The 20,964-nt window shown below is 40.0% G+C and overlaps 1 protein-coding gene, 1 long non-coding RNA gene and 1 other non-coding gene across 3 annotated transcripts in view; 2 read left to right on the top strand and 1 right to left on the bottom strand.

Annotated features, from left to right (window-relative positions):
- The first annotated feature begins 13,536 nt into the window (after nucleotides 1–13,536).
- LOC114046693 lies at nucleotides 13,537–17,402 on the top strand. Its single transcript, XR_003569542.1, has 3 exons — nucleotides 13,537–13,758; nucleotides 14,357–14,423; nucleotides 16,580–17,402. It is a non-coding gene; the product is annotated as an uncharacterized LOC114046693 (long non-coding RNA).
- Nucleotides 14,101–14,234, top strand: LOC114046815. The gene has a single exon (XR_003569551.1). It is a non-coding gene; the product is annotated as a small nucleolar RNA SNORA71 (small nucleolar RNA).
- Nucleotides 17,403–17,486: 84 nt separating the features above from the next.
- Nucleotides 17,487–20,964, bottom strand: part of RBL1 (RB transcriptional corepressor like 1) — a 68,956-nt gene continuing 65,478 nt past the window's right edge. Inside the window, exon 22 of the mRNA XM_027867116.1 lies at nucleotides 17,487–20,681. Coding sequence (XP_027722917.1) covers nucleotides 20,511–20,681 — 171 coding nt within the window. The 3' untranslated portion in view covers nucleotides 17,487–20,510. The remainder of the gene's footprint in view (nucleotides 20,682–20,964) is intronic.

Raw genomic sequence — 20,964 nt, 5'->3', positions numbered from 1 at the left:
TTCTTTTTCTGGAAGCCTACCATAAACCCTCTTAATTCTAGTGCCTTCCCTCTGTTAATTATCTCCTGTTTATGCTATATGTAGCTTGTTTGTATGTATTTGTTTCTCCCATTATATTGTAACCTCCTAGATGGCAGGGACTGTCTTTTGTCTCTTTTTGTATCCCCTGTGCTTAACACAGTGCCTAACACATAGCAGGCACTTAATAAATGTTTTCATTTGAAAGTTTCCATTTAAACCTATATGCCCAATTCTAGTGTCTGTGTAGGACAACCTGAGGACCCAGAAGTGTTTTAAGCATTTCCTGAATTCCCACTATGGGCAAGAACCTTGATAGATATGCAGAGAAGAATAAGACAGTCCCTGAGTTGAAGGAGAGTTTACAATCTAGCTTTCAGAGATTTCTTGATAGAAGGTGAGTCTAGCTGATTCTTGAAAGATTAGTAGACTTTAAACTTAACAGCACAACCAACGGGCAGGAGTTCTATCCCTATAATATTCTCTCTCCTGATGCTTAAACCTTTGAGTTAGTACTTTTATCTCCTGCACCTTCACCCCAAGCCAGCAGTGGGGGGTGGGGGGGAACCAGAGGTTCTAGGTCAAAGAATGTAAATTCAGCTGGTATGCATGGAAATGAATGTTGAAAATCAGGACCATCTTATCCCAGAAATCACATGCTGGGACTGGATCTCCTTACTATGCTGTATCTTCTCTCACTATTAATAGCCTTCACTTCTATAACACTATAGAGTTATACAACACAACAGTCCTGTTAGGCAGATTCTATAAGTATTACCCCATTTTACAGATAGGAAAACTGACTTGAAGACTTCTAGTAAGCATCTAAGCCAGTTTTCAAACTCTGACGAGCACACACATTTTACACAAGCAGAAAGATGAGTCTTCTTGGGGAGGGATGTGCCTTACTAACATCATACAACAACTAAGTGTCAGAACCAGCCCTAGAACCTTGGCAAGTGTTAGGGATAACTTCTTTTCTCCATTTTCCAAAGAAACCAGTTGATGCTGCTTGACTCAGGTGTGTGTGGAGCATATTCTGCCATACTAGGGGCAGCCAGGTGGTAGAGTTAATATAGAACACTGGGCCCAGAGTCAGGAAGATGTGAGTTCAAATCCAGCATCAGATTCTTTATAGCCATGTGACCCTGGGCAAGCCATTTAACTTATGCTTGCCCCAGCTTCCTCAATTGTACAATGGGGATGATAATAGTATTTCCCAGCATTGTTATTTATAAAGTGCTTAGCACAGTGCCTGGCCCATAGTAGATATTTAAATGCTTGTCCTCTGAACTTCCTAGGATTGTATGGGCTCCACTTGTTGGCTTTATCAACTCTGTCCCTCTGATGGATCAGAATTGACAAGAGCATCAAATTCCACCCATAGTCTCCTGGTGATCCCTGATAAACCACCCCACCAAAAGCAATCAACCAACCTCTACTGGAAAATAGCCAATGATGTGGAGCCCACTGCCTCACAAAGCAATCCTTTCCATTTAAAGGTCGCTCTTATTTTTCCTTTCTGTCCAGCCTCAGTGAGACATGATCCTTCAATAATCTTGATAACAATTTTGAATCTAGCGATGTTGGGAGCCCTGAAGACCACTTGTAAGGGCATTCAACACCTAACAAAGTCTGATAAAAGCATGAGTACGTAGCCAGGGATTGGGATTCGCTGTTGAAGGAACAGGTGGCCTCACTCCCCCTTATCTCCAAACATGACTCTCTTTTCTACCTCCAAGATGTTTCTCTGATCCATCCCTCTCTCCAGCCTAAGTCAGTTTCTCATAATCTCTCACCTAGACTATTGTAATAGTTTTCAAATGGGTGTCCCAGCCTTCTACTCTTTTAGCTTGCCAGTCTTTCCTCAATGCAACTTCCAAAATAATTTTCCTAAAGCACAGGTCTTACCACATCTTAACCACCATTCAAAAACCTGCAGTGGTTCCCTATTTCCTTTAGGAAGAAGTTTTTAACCTGGATTCTGAATTTTTTTTTTTTTTTGCTTTTTTGGTGAGGCCATTGGGATTAAGTGACTTGCCCAGGGTCACACAGCTAGTAAGTGTCATGTATCTGAAGCTGGATTTGAACTCAGGTTCTCCTGACTCCAGGGCCGGTGCTCTATCTACTGTGCCACCTAGCTGCCCTGATTCTGAACTTTTATAAAAAAAAAATTGATATTTCAACATAATTGATTTCCTTTGTAACCCTATGTATATTATGCATTTAAAAACATTATTCTAAGAAGGGGTCCAAAGGCTTTACTTAGATTGCCAAAGCTTTCCATGATCAAAACAGCAACAACAACAAAAAAGAGTAAGAACTCTTGTTTTTGGATAAAATATAAAGTGTTCAGTCGGGCTTTTCACAGATTTAGAATTGGAAGGAACCTCAGAAGTCATTTTGTTTTTACCTTTCCTTTTATGGATAAAGAAACGAGTACAAAGGAATTATTTGCCCAGTTACACTAGTAATAAGTAACAGCAGAGATCCACACCCAGTTCTCTGACTCCAACCCCTCTGTCCACTCCAAGAGTTTTCCTTCTTTACAATCCAGCTCCAACCTACCTTTCTTGACTTGTTTCCCATCAATCCCCTTCCATGACCTCTGCCTTCTGTCCACACTAGATTACTAGTTATTCCTGAATTCAACATTCGGTCTCTTGACTGTATATTTACACAAGCCTGGAGTCCACTCCTTCCTCATCTCTATATCCCAGAATCCTTGTCATTGTTTAAGGTTCACCCTAGTGTCACCTACTTCAAGCCTTGCCTGATTTCATCAGTAGTTTGTGTATGCGCAATGACAAAGATTATTTTTTTTTCTTTGTATCCCAGTGCACATGCAGTCACTTCAGTGTTTGTTTGGGCACAAATGATATTGCTGGAAAGGACTAAAAAGAATTACCAAAGATTATGAAATGTAGGGCAAGAAGCTGAAGACTACAGGAGCATAAGTTGTGTTTTTCTCATTGTATGTTGAAAGCGAAAGATGTAGAAGAGAGAAACTGGTTTAAGAAGTAACCAGATGGTTAACAAGTTGCTGTCTGAGGAAAGATTTTAACTTTTGGATCACAATTTAAAGTAAAAGAATGACAGATTCCTGGACAGGGATTGAGGACACCTTTTAAAAAGGTTGGGAAGAATGTTTTACTAGGTGTCTTGCCTATCTAACTCAAAAGCATTTTTCAATGGGAAAGAAGGAAAACTATCCATGTACATCTGTATACAAATAAAGAGAGAGAGGGAAAAAGAAATTCCTGCATACATGTGTGTATCACTATATCTACATCAAGTTAGCAGAGAGAACTGGTCTCTAAATTTTTTTGATCATGTAACCCACTAGCAATGGGTGCTTGTACTCCAAAAAAGTTTATATATTAAAAATTATTATTCTTATTTTAATGAGAGCAGTGTTATGGAATGTGGTTTTTTTCTATTTGTAATAACAGCAATTTAAAGGTCCATTTCTAAGTTCAGATTATCTCAATTTTTATTTATTAAATTCAAGTTATCTGTTTTAATTTTATTTTTTAAAATTTGGTTTTAATGGCTGTCATAGCTAAAATGATACCTCACAAAGATAATTAGATCCAAATAGAAGCGGTTGACTTCAATAAATCATGACATTCATTTTTCAGTTACACCCACCAATTAATGCAAAGGTTGTTATTAAAAATAATATAGTGGATTTCCCGCTTCCCTGATGTTATTCAGTTGTTCTTAAAAATTGTAAGGTACTGAATATTAATACATGTAATGAATGAATTCAAAACCCACTGAAACTCTCTGGAAGATTTTTAAACAGGTTATTAGAAAAGTCTATTTTCAACTTTTTTATATTTGAAATTACAAGTTTTTGTAGGTGACGTTTTTGGCAACAAAATCACAAAAAGATGGAAGCATTTCCAAATATCTATTTTCAAAATGCTTTCTCTATACCACAACTTTCTTTTGAAAAGCAGCTACTTTCTCATTCATTTTTTTAAAAAACAGCAGGAGACACAGATTAGGTGTGCCTTTTAAAAATTATATCTGCTAGGTAACATACTATTGACAGCTACTTGACATCACAGAAAAGGTCAGGGCATTTGAAACACTTGTCTTTTGGTAAAAGATAAATTCGTACATTATCTTGAAGTTTGACAGCTCAAGTGTTTTGCCATAAGTTAACCAGTGAACCTCTAAGGTACAAAAGATTTCCATAGTAATTCTTTTTACAAAGTATTGCAAAGATTCTAATATTAAAGGTCTAGTCTCCATTAAATCTTATTGTTGTTTAGTCATTTTTCAGTTGTATCCAACTCTTTGTGACCCCTTTTGGGGTTTTCTTAGCAGAGATCCTGGAGTGGTTTGCCATTTCCTTCTCCAGCTTATTTGTCAGATGAGGAATCTGAAACAAACAGGGTTAAGTGACTTGCCCAGGGTCACACAGCTAGTAGTGTCTGAGGATTAATTCGAACTTAGGAAGATGAGTCTTCTCGACTCCAGGCCTAATGCTCTATCCACTGCACCATCTAATCTGGCCTTTTCTCTTAAATTATCCACCTCAATAACCGCCTTTAAACTTTGTGCCCCTCTGGTTCCAATCTCTTGGCTGCAATGGCATGGAGTGAATAAATTTCATGTGTGTTTACTGTTACCCTGGAATCCTTTCTTTATTCCAACCAAAGCAGTTGCTTGCTACACTTACATAATTATTTCCTTAAAACATTTACTTTTTTTTTTTCCAGAAAGCATTTACTGTTAAGAAAATAACTTCTCTGGTACATCTGTCCTTTAGAAACTCACAAACACGGATTCCATTATTAAGAGGATTCTAGCAAATACCACAAGCTAAGACACATTAGAAACATCTGTATTTGTTTCAAAGTGTATGGAAAACTTTCTTCACTGAGCAATTTGTACTAAGAATTATTTCTTCCAAGCTTCAGCACTGTTTTTAGATATCTTCCAACAGTATTTGTTGACAAAGAAATTCATTTGAATTTGTTATTATATTGTTTTCCATGTGTTATTTCAGCCATTTTTGCCATGGCAGGAAGAAGCATTTCTCCATTTTTATGTGGCCTTTTGTCTTTCACTATTAAATAAGAAAGGAGGCAGGTAGGTAGTTCAGTGGATAGAGCACTGGGCCTAGAGTCAGGAAGACCTAAGTTCAAATCCGGCCTCAGATACTTACTACCTGTGGGACCCTGGGCAGGTTACTTAACCTCTATTTGCCTTATCCACTGGAGAAGGAAATGGCAAACCACTCCAGCATCTTTGCCAAGAAAACCCCACGGACAGTACGGTCCACAGGGTCACAAAGAGTCAGACATGACTACACAACAAATTAAGTAAGAAACTGCAAAAGGGGATTCTAAACATTTATCACTGAGTTTACCAAAAAAAATTTTAAAGTACTGGATTGAGTATCATATGCCTTTAAACACTGCTAAAAAAATTATAGAGTTTAGTCTTTGTGTTCAAAATGCTTAGCTTTTAAATGACTTGCTAATTGTGATGGTTCTATGTTATCACTGGTTAATATTTTGAGTCAAATGCTTGAGTGAAGTTCATTGGTTAGTAATAATGGATACAAATCCATATGTTGAATAATCTTGATATTTTTTGGCTTGAAACTTTTTGGATCATTGTGTTGATATCTTGTCAGATGTCATTGGGTCATCACTGTTCCTGCCTAATATGGCTGATGAAGAACTCATACTAGAAAGAGGAAAAATATCAGCCCTGCCATTTTCTTACTGTTCCCTTGTGCTCACAATTTCAGTATTCATATCCATAGTTTCTTTGCAGGAATATTTTTAAGCCATTTGTCCACTTTGGAGGATTAATTTACTTAAAACTAGTTAATACGATCCCTAGACTCACTTTACCAGGCACTCATAAACTGCAGTATATCTCAGTATGCTGAAACTGAACAAGGAAATGAGGATGCTACTGATAAACCCTCTCACTAAAAGGGAAGAATGGTTACTGAAATGGAAATGATAGGAATGGTGGAAGAAAAGTTAGTACTCATTCCTAGAGGCTGGGATAGAAAAAGGACAAAGCTAGATATAATCCAAAATACATTTTCGATTTGGGGCAGATTTCAAAGGACTCAGAGGAAGAATAAAGAGGCTCCCATGGAGCAAAATTCTACAGATGTCAGCCCAAGAAGAATCAGAGACTTTCAAGAATGAAATTCTGTATGAACAAAGAAACAATCCCAACTGGGGATAGGGGGCAGAGAAGGGGAACATTTGGCAGGAATAGGAGTTGTCTGAAGAGACGAATGTATGATTAAGCATTTTTTTTTTTTGGCTAGGCAGTGGGGTTAAGTGACTTGTCCAGGGTCACATAGCTAGTAAGTGTCAAGTGTCTGAGGCCGAATTTGAACTCAGGTCCTCCTGACTCCAAGATGGGTGCTCTATCCACTGTGCCACCTAGCTGCCCCATAAATCTATGGGTCTTGGTTTCCCTTATTTGCTTCTTTTTGTTTGTTTGTTTTGGTGAGGGTAATTGGGGTTAAGTGACTTGCTCAGGGTTACACAGCTAGTGGGTGTTATGTGTCTGAGTTCGGATTTGAACTCAGGACCTCCTGACTCCAAGGCCGGTGCTCTATCCACTGCACCATTAAGCTGCCCCATAAGCATCTTTTTTTAAGGGAACAGAGAAAGGGGTTTAGAGGTGAACAGAAATGTACAGGACAATCTTTGGAATTGATGTAATGATTTTGGTATGCTCTTTTTTAAAGCAGCATGTGATGAGATTTGTAGTTTCCCATACAATACTTTGCCTTTTCTTGCTATATAGAAATATTCATGTTGTTTGTCAAGTTCAAAATAACAAAAATAAATAAATCTTTACAAGATAACAATGTGAATCACAGAGAATCTGAACTACAAACTTAGATTTAAAATAGGTATGTAATGACCGTGCATGTATAACCTGTATCAGATTGCTTGCTGTCTTGGGGAGAGAAGGGAGGAAAGGAGAAAAATTTGGAATTCAAAATCTTACAAAAATGGATATTGAAAACTATCTTCACATGTAATTGGAAAAAAATAAAGTACTATTAAATGTTAACAAGAAATATGTATGTATAAAAGATAAAAGTAACAGAGGTAGGTAATAGGTAGCAGGAGGACTATTAGACCATGGCCTGAGACTGTAAAAATGTGTTAACATGTGCTAACATGTGCTAACATACTCAGAACGAGCTAAAGTTAATTCATGTCAAGGGAAGCTAAGGACAACAAAAGAGTTTTTAATAATATTATATTATGTTTCCATTTTTCATTTTTAAAAATGTCTGAACTTCCAAATAAAATTAATATTTCCATATACAAAGTAGAATAGAAAAGAACTGCATATGAAACTGTGAAGCTCTATAATATGCAGCTTGCTTTTCCTTTTAGTATATATTAAATTCAACATAAAAATTTCAAAACTGTCTTGTTTATGTTTCCTTCTGACCTTTTTATTGTACATTTTTTAAAAATGCTTCAATAACATTTTTTTTTGATGGGAGAGTGGAATTCTATTGCTATTTCTCCCTCCCTCCAATCTCCCCCATCCCATCAGAGCAAAAAACAAAACAGAAAAACAAAAACTTTATAACAAATATGCATTGTCAAGCAAAACAAATACCATATTGTGTCTGAAAATGTATGTCCCAGTGTGCATCTTGAGTATATCACCACTCTGCCAGGTGGACAGCAAGTCTCTGGAATCTAGGTGGGTCATTGTGTTGATCAGTTCTTACCTCCTTCAAGCTGTTTTTCCTGACAGTTTTATTATTATATTACTGTTAAGAAAATATCTTCTCTAGTACATCTGTCCTTTAGAAGCTCACATGGATTCCATTATTGAAATGGATTGTAGCAAATACCATAAGCTGAGATACATTAGAAACATCTGCACATGTGTCAAACTGCATAGAAAATTTTTATGCAAACTTATGCAAATTTTAGTTTTCCTGGTTCCACTCACTTTTCCTCTTCATAATTTCATAAAAGCCTTCCCAGGTTTCTCTGAAACTGTCCATTTCATTGTTTCTTCTGATACAATAATATTCCATTATATTCATATATCATCATTTGTTCAGTCATTTCCCAAGTGATGAGCGTCACCTTTTTAGTTTCCAGTTCTCTACTATTACAAAAAGCTGCTATAAATATTTTTGTACATATGAGTTAAAAAAAATAGTTGGTGGGTTTTGTTTTGTTTTAGCTCCAATGGAGAAAAAGGAAGATCCAAGAAGGTATAGGTCTAGCAATGGGGACAGATGGGACAACGACATCTGATGACAGAAAGAAGCAAGAGACATTTTGCCCTGCAAAATGACATAAGAAAAATGGCTAACAGAGAGCTGAAAATTAAGATAAATGATGAGCTAGTAAGGGAGCGCCTACTGATGAATTCAAATCACCTGGCCCAGGTGAACTAAATTCTTGAATACTGAAAGAGCTGACAGAAGTGATTCCAAAGCCCTCTGTCCTTGATCTTTAAAGTCTGTGGGAAATGGGGGAGGTGCCATAGGACTAGAGAAAGACAAATATCCTGATTGTGCCCCCCACCCACCCAAAAAAGTGAAGGGAACAGTCTACAGATTATAGACCAGAGATTTTAATTTCAATTTTTGGGAAGACTCTAGAACAGATCATTAAAAAGATGGCTAGTGAATATCCACAAAAGGAAACTATTTCCAGAGACCTTGCATGGCTTCATCAAAAGTAGGTCATGCCATAGTTATGAAGAGGTACAGTCTCAGACTTACATAGACAACACACATCTATATGCCCAATACCATGTGAGAGTAGCTGGTGTAGATGGTAGGGGCAGGGGCAGGGGCATGGGCAGAGTCCTTTCTCTCCCATCATGGAAAGTCTAAGAAAGCAAGTAAATTCCTCAGCATTGTCACACCTTTAGCAGGTGGAAAGAGAAAGTGACAGGAGGTGGAGTCATTAATTTTAAGGTCTACTGAGTGGGCTCTTCCTGACTTGGTGGCCCATGGTCTCTGATGCAGCCCCTGCACCCCCATCATGAAGTGAGGAAGGAAGCACTTGGGATTATGTATGTCCTTTAATAAGGGGTTGAGGGACAGGTAGGTGGCGCAGCAGATAGAGCACCGGCCCTGAAATCAGGAGGACCGAGTTAAAATTCGGCCTCAGACACATAACACTTACTAGCTGTGTGATCTGGGCAAGTCACTTAACCCCAACTGCCTCACAAAAAGGAGGGGAGGGTTTGAAATCCTTCTTTCATTCTCCACAGGGCCAGAGCACATGATTAAAAGGACTTGCCTCTATTATTGTAAGTTAGTTTTTGGGCAGTGAGGAAAGGCTTCATGTAGAGGGAAGTTCTTAAGCTCAGTCCTGAAGAAAATTAGGGATAGTAAAGGGTGGAAGTGAGGAAGCAGTGTGCACCATGCATGGGGTACAGCCAGTGCAAGGCATTAAAGAAAGAAGATCATCAGGCTAGAGCCGGAAAGGACCTAAGGCAATCAAGCCCAACCCTCTCATTTTACAGATGAGGAAACTGAGGCCCAGGAAGTTAAATGATTTGCCCAAGGTCATACACGTAATAAGCATTAGAAGAGAAGTTTCCTCTGTATTCAGCCAACACTCTTTGCCCTGGGATATCACCTATGAAGGTGCAGCTAGATGGCACAGTAGATGGAGCACCAGGTCTGGAGTCAGGAAGACTCATCTTCCTGAGTTCAAATCCAGCCTCAGACATTTCCTAGCTGCATGACCGTGAGCAAGTCACTGAACCCTGTTTGCCTCAGTTTCCTCATCTGTCAAATGATCTGAAGAAGGAAATGGCAAACCACTCCAGTATCTTTGCCAAGAAAACCCCAAATGGGGTCATGAAGAGTCAGACACAACTGAAATCATTGAAGAACAATCATATATGAAAAGCAGTAAGAAGGCCAATTTGGCTGAATTGTAGAGTGGGTGAAGGGGACTGAATGTAATAACAGGTTAGGAAAAGCAGTCTGGGGGAAGGTGGTGTATGGCTTTAGATGTCATTGAGAGGAGTTTATATTTCATTCCAGAGGTAAAAGTAAGCCACCAAAGGAGGTTTTTTTGTTTGTTTTTTGAAGGGATAGGAGTTATATGGTCAAATCTGGGTATAAGGAAAAAAAAATTTGAGTAGCTAATTGGAGCAGCCTTATGCATGTTGAGGTGAATGGGAAGTGAGGGAAGTGGGAAGAAGCATGAGGCAGGCTGACCCACCAGCAGGTCGTTGTAGTAGTTCAGATGTGAGGTGATGAGGACCTGCACCAGGGTGGTGATAATGTAAAAGAGAGAAGGGGGCATATTCAAGGGATGTTGTGAAGGTGAAATTAGCAGGCCTTGGCAACAGTTTGGATATGAGTTAGTGAGAGATGGTGAGGAGTCTAGGCAACCTAAGGGACTGGGAGGATGCTGTTGACCTCTACAATAATAGGGAATGGGGCTGGGTGGGGGGAGGGAGACGTTAGGGGGAAAGATAATGAGTTCCATTGACACCTAATCCAAGATGGAGCCATTAGAGATACCAGATTGGAGGTCGGCAGAGAGGCTGAAGCAGGATAGGTGGATTCGAGAATCACGAGCAAAGAGATGGTAATTAAATCTATGGGAACTGATGAGATCACCAAGTACTCTACAGGAAGAAGAAATGATAGCTCTGGACAGGACCTTGAGGAACACTTACAGTAAGAGCCTGTGATCTGGAGGAGGATTCAGCAAAACAGACAGAGAAGGAGCTGTCAGAGAGGTAGGAGGAGAACCAGGAGAGACTGGCGCCCCAAAAACCTAGAGAGAAGAGAGTATCAAGGGGGAGAGTGTGATCAACAGTGTCTGAGGCTGCAGAGAGGTCAAGGAGAAAGAGAATGGAGAAAAGAACATTGGGTTTGGCAACTACAAGATCTTTGGAGAGAGAGTACCTGTGGAATGATAAGGTTGGAAGGCAGCTTGTAAAGGGTTAAGAAAAGGGGAAAGAGGAATTGGAGGTGGGGTTTAGAAAGGAGGCTCTTGAAGACTGGACAAGATGGACAGAGTTCTGAGAACTAGCCAGTGCTGCCTGGAAGTTATATCAAATTGAAATAATTCTCACCCACTGCATCTAGTTCTAGTAGAGGAGATGGGGTCCAAAAGGAATAAATTGAATCACTCTTCCCAATGACACACTTTCAGTTACGACCATGTTCATTCCCCTACCACCTCAAGTTTTCAACACGTAAGAACAGCTTTAAAGCACTTTGACCTTCACCCCCTAGTTTTGATTTCTTTCCTACCCAGGCTAAAGGGCATAGAGGTCAATCTCTCCCACCATTCTAAACCAGACCCCTCCCCTCAGAAAAGACCCTTCCACAGCTCTTAAATAATGCCCCCCATACCCCCTACCACACACACACACACACACACACACACATACATACACACACACACCCATACTAGACCTCTTGCCATCTGACCATCTGGACCAGTCCAAATCCAGAGCCTCCTCAATACCAACCATGGGGGAAAAATCAAATAATAATACTGGCTAACATTTATATACCACTTTAGGTTTTGAAAAACATTTTACATATATAGGGTATCCTCAAAGTCTTTCTGTAGTTTTAAGCTTACAATTTTAAGGATATCCCATATTATTTCATTTGAGCTTCACAACAACCATGTAAGATAGATGCTATTATTAATCCTCATTTTACAGATGAGGAAACTGAGGCTAAGAGAAAGTGATTTGCCTATGCTTGCATAGCTCATCAGAGTCTAAGGTAGGATTTGAATTCAAATATCCTTGATTCCTAGTCCATCTCTCTATCCACTATGTACCCAGCTATCAAAATCCAAACTTGCAGGGAAGGACTAAGAGAATCAAAAATACCTCAGCCCAGCCCTGACATCCTAGGGTGAGAAAATCAAAACAATATTTGGTCTGGGAAAAGTATGCCAATCTATTGCTCCATGGCAAATAAATTCTCTTCTTTCTCCTCTCTGAATCAATTAATCAACAGTATTTATTAAATGTCTATGTGTCAGGCAGCAGAAAAAGACAAAAGTAAGATAATTCCTACTCTCAAGAAGTTTGTGTAAATGTGTACATATATGAATATAAACTATATGTGTAAATATGCACATACCTCCATTGATAGAATGTAGAAGCAGCCCCATTACATGATACATATATGTGTATACATACACACATGTCTTTATGCATACACATGCAAATGTACATGTGTAGAATGAGGCTGATTCTACCTCCTATTATATTTAGGTATGTATGTGTGTATATGGAAAGGATGTGCATGCCTAACCTGCTTGCCCACCTGATGCAGTTCCCTCCTGGAAGAGACTGGAGAGTCAGCTAATGTGAAGGCATGATGACATGTAATGGAAACACCCTACTCTCTGATTTGTAGCATATGCTGATATTCTGGTTCTGGTCTTTTAACCAGGTGTGGAAGAGCCTGACTATTGATTGTGTAAGATAAACTGGTGTATGTTCAAAAAGCAGCCAAAAGGGAGGCTGGTCTTCCTTCTTGCCTGGCTCTGTGGCAGTAAAGAGGCAAGAATACTGGAAAGGCCTTAATGGGGAGAGAGATTCATATGAACAGTGTGCACATAAGGAGACACATGTGCAATGCACCCAGGCATGTGGAAACTCACAATGTGGCATAACGGAAGGTGGGCTAGACTTGACGGGAACCAGACAGTGGCTTGAGTTGAACTGAGACTGACGCTAGCTGTGCCATTTCCTTTCAGCCTGCTGGTTTTGTCCTCCATTAAACCAAGGATTTGGACTGGATCAGATTTCCATTAATCAAGTGCCCATCAAGAACAAATCAGTGCCAGGTACCAGGAATTTGGCTGCAAAAAGGAGAAAGATACAGGAAGATAGCAGGGTCGATCGGAAGCTTTTTAAGGATGTGTGCGCATCCGTGTTTCTGTGTGTAGTCCGGGTGCAATACGTATGTCTGAATATGCATACATACATGTTTGCAGGAACGTTTGTCTGAGTGTCTTTGTGCCTGGTCCACAAAGAGTGTCCCCTCCTTCTCTGCTTAGAAAGGAGGCAATCTGGGGATTAATGGAACAATGTCCTTCTTTCCTCCTCCCAAAGGGCGTGTTGTTGTTGGTCTGAGTCAATTCTTTGTTAATCCACTTGGGTTTTCTTGGCAAAGATACTGGAGTGGTTTGCCATTTTCTTCTCCAGCTCATTTTATAGTTGAGAAAACTGGGACAAACAGGGTTAAGTGACTTGCCCAGGGTCATACAATAGTCGTGTCAGAGCCCAGATTTGCTATCAGGAAGATGCGTCTCCCTGGCTCTAGGCACAGCATTCTATCTCCTGCACACCTACACGTTTAGGGGAACGAAAGGAACCTTGTACCTCCCGTCTCCATCCAGCAGAGGACGCTGTAGCTGACCCACCTGTTCCGCGCTTGCCCAGACCAGGCGGAAGTGACGCTATGAGGTTGGCATTATAAACCCTTTCCCAGGCTGCTGGCCTTTCTTTCACAGCTGCCGCAATGGAGCCGCGGCCGTTCTATCAGCCTACCGCCTCTGGCCATCCCCGACCGTCCGCGCTTCCCCAGCGCTGTGGTCACCGGTGGCTTGACCCTCCCTGATTTCACCGCGGAGGACCAGTGAGAGCCGAGTCGGGCCTTCCCCTTGGGGCCGTGCTCCCATTGCGCCCCTCCCTCCGCAGGGCGCCCGCATGGAACCCCGCGTGGGCCCAGGGCGGGAAGAAAAGGTGCGGGAGATCTCCGCTCGCGCTGCGGGGGTTAAGTGGGGTGGGGAGGGGTCTATCGGGATAACCCCGCCAGCCCGGACTTGGGGAGGAGGGATTAGCCCCTGGCCCAGGTGTGCAGGAGGTGCGGAGATGGCGCGATAAAAGGACGGACTTGATAGGATCTAGAGTTATCGAGGTGATACTGCGAATGAATGGATGGACGTGCATTCTGCAAAGCGGGGTCGGGGAGGGTGGGGGTGGGCACCGGGGGACTTCAGTGGCTGGGGTTAAATCCCTCTGTGCTGGGGCGCTGCCATCCGCGTGGACCAATTCTCTCCGCGACCCCGAAAGTCTTTTTCCTGGCCCTGCATTCGAAAGTGATCATGGTCTAACTGTGACCTGGTCATTGATAGTGCAGGAAGATAAACTCCTGAAAGGGTTTTCCCGTGTTTGAAGGGTTAGCATCCAGCCCTTTCAAACCCTGTACCTTTCACACACGTCAGAAACTGACAAGGCAGTTTTGGAAGCGTTGGGACTTTAGCTAGTTGCTTGTTATTAGGAAAATGTCAAAGACTTTTGTTTTTTTACTTTATTTTGGGTTGCCTTTTAATCCTAGCAGGCTGTTCAGATAATCCCATCATCTACAAGAGGATTTGGCCTTGGACAAGTACTTTTGCCTGTCTCAGGTAAGGAGGTTTCTGCTCATCCAAGTGCAAGGGGAATCTATCAAAGATTTCTTAAGCTCTGAAATGGCTACCACCATTATACTGGAACAAGTATTCGTATCTTAGGATTGTTACTCTTGGAAGGAGCATTTATTGAGTACTTACTATCCCTAACAGGATCTTCAAATACTAATCTTTAGAGGTCTTAAGATTGTTTCTAGGTTTGTCACTCTTAGAACTATAGATGGGAAGGTGCATTTTATTAAGCACCTCTTACATGCCAGGTACTGTTCTAAATGCTTTACAGATATTATCTCATTTGATTTTCACAACAATCCTGGGTGGTTGATGCTATTATGATCCCATTTTATAGGAAACTGAGGCAAACAGTGGTTAAGTGACTTGCCCAGGGTCATACAGCTAACAAGTGTCTAAGCCTAGATTTTAACTCCAGTCTTCTGACCCCAAGCCCAGCGCTCTATCCATTGAGCCACCAACTGCCTCTAAGGCTCTTGCCTTAGTTGGTGCCATGTGTCTGGTGCACATTACCCTAACATATAAAGAGCTTGACTTCGTGGTATGGTGGAATGAATGCTAGGTTTAGAATTAAGGGATTCAATTTCAAATCTTGGCTCTGCTACTTAATAGTCCTATGAAATTTCACCACCTAGTTCTTTTTCATTTGTGTGTTTCTTCTGAACCCCACTCCATTCTCCCTACTTTTTTTGAACCTGTATTGTTAGTGGTTAACTATCCACCTGGGTTTGGTTGTATAAGGTAAAGAATATTTTTCTTGTGTTTGAAGTCTGTCTTTGAGAGGGCACCAAATTTGAGTCAAAAGACTAGGGTTTGAATCTTGTTCTTAAATTAGTTGAGTGCCCTGGAATATCTGACACTGGACTAAAGTGAGCCTGTTTCCTCATGTATAAACTGTTAGAGGTAATAGGGACTGCTGCTGTGTTTTTATTGGAAACTCCCATCTACCAGTGCAGGTTGGCATTTCTGCAATTTGCGGTCCTTTAAAAGAGTTGCTTAGAGCAGAGGTAGGCAAACTATGGCTATGGTCTGTAGGCTGAATCTGTTTCACCACCAGCTTTTATCCAGCCCACAAACTACATTTAAATCCATTTCCAGCTCCTGGCTTAGAACACTGATGTGAGGTGACTTATCCAGCATCATAGTCACTGTCATATTGGATACCTAACCCATTTCTCTTGACTTCAAGGCTGGCAATCCTATACAATGATGCCTTTCAGAAAAGGCGTGCTTGAACTAATAATAAGCCCACACTATAAAGGGAGGCATAAATGTGGGTGCTAGTTATCTTTAGTAAAGGTTGAATGTTGATGTTATTTCTCTTGGTAGTCCTTTGGGGAATGCTAAATTATGAACTGGCTTGGAGAGGCAGTGTAGTGAGACTTCTCATAGAACTGCAGCCTACTTGATTCCTGAGATGCTCATTCTCAAGAAAGTTGAGAAGTGGATTTAGAAATGGTATAAAGCTACAAAATAGTGATAAGTGACATGTATGCCCTGTCCTAATACAGGACCCTGTGAAATAAACCTTATTAGCAGAGAAATGAAGTTGCTATTTAAGTATAGCTGAAGGTCCTTAGTACTCTAGCTTCTGGCTGAGATGAGTTTTGACTCCTAGCTACCCACAGCTGGCTTTCTATGTCAGTCTCCTCTAGAATAGGGCAGAGGTTCTCAACCTTTTTTCTCAAGAATCCCTTTGGCAGTCTGGTTCAGTTTTTGGACTCCTGTTTTTAAGTGCATAAAATACATAGGATTATAAAGGAAACCAATTACATTGAAATAGTTTAAAATAATTAATAACTTCCTATGTTTTCTCAGTGTCTATGCTTTGCCCATAACAGACTTTTCAAATGATTGAGGATATTCTATTTGGCAAAAATCACTTAAGTGCTAGATGCTGGACATAAAAAGATAGTGAAACAGTCTGGCTTCAGGGTGTGCTTACATTTTATGGGTGAAGAGAATGAGTTAGATAGAATCCCTAGCTTAAAATAGGATCAAACAGGTTCTCAGGCCTTGGATTTCAGGCCATGTTTTAGGTTATTGAAATAGCTGCTTGAAGAAACTGTTGGCCTTGGGCCCTTTTGGGTATGTATACTCATAATTGCATCTTTACAAGTTTACTTTTTCCCTTGTTTCAGGACTAGCCAGTTGGCCTACATTTGTGGAATACTATAAAACACCAAGAAGAAAAAATAGGAAGTTAAACCTGGCTTCAACAGAATTCTGGTCATGATAGACCAGATTCAAATCACTTGGCTTCAGCTGAATCATCATGGTGGGAAAGGCAGGATTACCTGGATCTAGAAGTTTCTTGTCCTCTGTTGACTGGAAAGCATCAGGGGCCTTGGCTTCTAGCACAAAGGGGAGGAAAAGTTCCTGCCTTACCTTAGCTCAGCCTAAAAACATTCTGCATCTGCCATTCACTGCCTGGACTGAGCTTTTGGAGTTAACATTCTCATCTGATCTTACCTCCCACTTCTAGGAACATATCTCTTTGTTTCATTATGGCTTCTAGTACTCATAGACTTCTGGACTCGAATACTCATTGTTTCTCTTTACCATCTTTACTTAACCTTTTTTCCATCAAGGTTCATACTTTTCAAATTCACAACCCAAGTTCTGTATCACAATGGCTATTTACTGGCCTTATCTCATGTACCCTTTATACTCACATCTCTGCCAAGAAGCATTCAGGCTTCAGTAACCAGAATCCCCACGCTAGGACAAGTCCTAGTAGGCTTTCATCTGAGTTATGAAACCATTATGACACTGTAGCATTTATTTCCATTTGGAATAAACTGTTTTAGAAGAATCTGTGAAGTTTAGAATATAGTATCCTATAAAGATGTTTGGAAAATAGGGACTGCTCCTAGATCAGTCCACCAAAAAAGCCCCTAGCGTGGCCCATAACAGATTGTATTGATGACATTTTTTCTAAATAAATCCTATAATGCTTAGAAAGCCCCATGATGTTACTCTAAATTCCTTTGTTCTTTAAAAGGAAAAAAAAAAAATTTGTATAAGTATGTATGAATGGCTCCAAGCTTCTAGGTGGTGACTCACCTGGTGTAGTGTTTTAAATCGAACATGATAACCAGAAGGGGTAAGCCAAATTATTTGTGCTGTATCACAATTGGTAGTAGATACACTATGATGCAGGGGGAGGTGTTGACCATCAAAGGTCCTTTTAGTACTGTATATGTGAATATCCTTGGAGCTTATTCCTGGATAATGTTTAGCAGCTGTTGACCTGGAACACTGACATTTTTAACAGTAGGCTTTAAATGTTGGCACAAATATTTCTGGTCACAAGTTTCTTGGAGGTAAAAGTGAAAAATGTAAATGGTTTATTATTAAGCAATACAATTAAGACAAAAAGAACAAACAACTTAAAACCTCATCTAAACATTTTTTAAACTATAAAAAGATGTTCTTCCTGTTAAGTACAGGCCTTTTGCATGCTGTCAATGAAAGTAGAAAGAATATAATGGTTATAGTTACATAGAGATATGTACACTTAAGAAGTGCTGTATCTTCACTTACGAAGGTGTAGATACTACACAAAACTTGAAACTAATAATAAGGCTTATTCTTAGAAGCAAAGTAACAGGATAGGGGAGTATAAAGACCTAGGATTCAAAGCTGTGTGACCTTGGGCAAGCCACTTAAACATGGAAGTGCTGCACTGTATATTTGCCACACCCTTTGCTGTTACTGTACTGGGTTTTTAGAGATATGTGAATATGGGGCAAACAATGCTGGCAGCTATGTTTAAATATCAAATAACCACTAATAGAGAAGTAAAGAATTGTGACCAAGCTGGGGGCAAGGTCTTGGGATGATCCTGCTGTTGAAGCAGCAAAGGGGTGACAGACTGATGTGTTAGAATAAATGAGCTGATATTCAGCTTTAGACCCTCATAAGATAGCTGAGGAAAGCTATTTGAATTAGGACTTGGCAGGAATCTACTAATTGCCCATCAAAAACATGTATGTAAGGTAACTTATTGAGAAGAGGAGAGCCTTATTTTTGAGCCACCAAAGCAGTGAGCAGGTGTGTCAAACAGGTCACCGTAGCAGGTTGCCATGCCAGGCTAGAAGAATTTATCTCTAGTTCAGGGAAAAAAGTGTCCCTTAAAAGAATGGGAAGTTCTTTGAGGAGAAACTGAGAAGCAATCTTGAGATAAGTCCTAACCAGTACCAAAGTATAGACAAATGTGGAGTGGACAAATATAACTTAAAAAAGATCTGTGGAGTTAAGTAACAGGTATGAAGCACTTCCCATTTGGTGGGGAACTAAATCCTCAGTAGGAAGCAATTTCTTATGGATCCTAATATCCCATCAGAAGAGAAGTCATTCAGTCAAGGTCGGCATTGAGACAAGTAGTGGTTGTTGGTCACTCCCTCCTTATGAGTACCAACGTAGTTGTCAAAGACAACAGCTTTGGTATCTTCCTGGGTAACATTATCAAGGATATGACAGAAAGTGTTCTGAGAAGTGTCAGATATGATGATCACTACCCACTCCAGATGATTTATAGGATAAATTATACCATTAAAAGGAACCAAGGAAACATTGCTAAGGATTTGTGAAGTCTTTGGCAAGAAATGGAAAACTATTTTAAGGATATGCATATTTTCATTACCCTTAACTATTGTAGAAGCTTCAAAAGGAAAATTGAGATTTAGGAAGCAAATTAAGAAGCTACTATCTGGGAACAAGATTTCAGTTTCTGGATAAAGCTTAGGACGTATGAATAATGGCTTGCATACAGACAATATCCCTAATGATAGCTAGTAAAAAAAAAAATTACTTCAATTCCCAGCAAAATTCTAGAATTTGAAGATTATGTTGTGAACATTTAGAAAGGGAAATAGCAATCACAACTTGATAGAGAATAGGTCATGTCAGACTAGTTTCATTTTCTTTTTGACATTATGGGATGCCTGATAATAAGTGGGAGCAAGTTCAAAAGATGACTAGAATGAGGAGGAGATTGGTCTCCAAAGAACATGGGATTTTTATCCTGAACAAGAGAAAACTTAGGAGGAACAGGATCATTAAGTAAAGGGCTGTCATATGGTAGGGAAATCAGACCTGTTCTACTTTGGCCCAAAAAGCAAAACTAGGTACAACAGGTGGAAGCTGCACAAAGATAGATGTCAGCTCAACTTCCTAACTAGGAGAGCCTTTCCACAGTGGAATGGGTTGCCCTGGGAGGTAGTAGATTCACCGCCATTGGAGGTCTTCCAGTGAAGGCTAGATGACCACTTGATGGAGATGTAGCAGAGATTCCTATTGAGGTATAGGCTGGACCAGATGGCCTCTGAAATCAAATCCAACTCTAAAGATCTTGTAATTCTGTGGCCTGTCACTTTTTGGCACAAGTGCTAGAGGGGGTTGCCAACTCCTGTCTTAGAATGATAACAATTGAGAACTATAAAAGCTTTGGCTATCGGTATTCTTAACATTATCAAAAATAGGTTACTTACATTTACAGCAGAACATAGACACATATTTTAGAAAAGTTTGGCTCAAAACTTCTTAGAGCATTATTTACAATCAATTTTCTCCCTGCTTCATTAACTTAAAAACAGTGAGAGATTCTATAAGCCAAATGAAAAAAGGCACATGAGATATTCACCTTCAAAAGTATATCCTTATGGTTTAAGAAATAACTTTACTTCATTGCTCACTAATTCTGATCTCAAAGATGATCACGGGAATAAAACTCCACATGAATGTAATTTGCCCCCTCAAGAGCAACTGATACATTCTTAATGACTTAAGAAAGAAAATTTCAATATGGTGGGCGCCAACACCAATCAGTATTTGTATGAAGACAATTATAGATTAAAGGTCCCACTGCCAAGCAAAGTCTCTGTCTTATACCACATTTTGGATAAATAAAAACATAAAAAGTATTGAAATCATTCTGCACCATTCGATACAGGGTATCCCAGTAGACTCAGTGCCATGTGCAGAGCTAGACGTTCCAATGGAATGCCTATCTTTCAGAAAATAGGGAACTGACCTGAATGATTTTTTTTTCCTGAAACCACATGAGTGTTAATGATTGGCTCTTTCACTGACAACATCTTGTAGTCGTTTCAGTAATACGTCATCATTTTCTTGGCAGAGGCGCTTAGTTGGTGATTGAGTATCGCCGTCAATGGTTAATGCTCGCTTCTTGCTTCTTTGTTCACCATGTTTAATCATATTGTTGATGTCCTTCAAACTCTGTCCAAAACATCAGAAAAATTTTAGGGAAAACTCTGTGTGTGTGTGTGTTTTAACAGTTTTAGGCAGAAGGTCACTCATCCAAATTTTCAACTATGGCAGGTAAGTACCTGTAACACATCTTCCTAAGGCACGTTTATGCATTTTATAACTAAAACTAGCTGGTGTCTTCTGAATACATATAACAAATGTGGGTCAATCGGCAAATACCTTGCCTGCCTCAGCATCTGAAGGTTCCTTGTACTATACGGACATTTTGGAAAACTACTGCTTATTCTAAGTG

The sequence above is a fragment of the Vombatus ursinus genome, unplaced genomic scaffold, assembly GCF_900497805.2.
Source record: "Vombatus ursinus unplaced genomic scaffold, bare-nosed wombat genome assembly UNPS02014785.1, whole genome shotgun sequence".
NCBI classification, from domain to species: domain Eukaryota; kingdom Metazoa; phylum Chordata; class Mammalia; order Diprotodontia; family Vombatidae; genus Vombatus; species Vombatus ursinus.
Note: the sequence above shows the minus strand (reverse complement) of the source record. Positions and strands in the feature narration are given on the sequence as shown.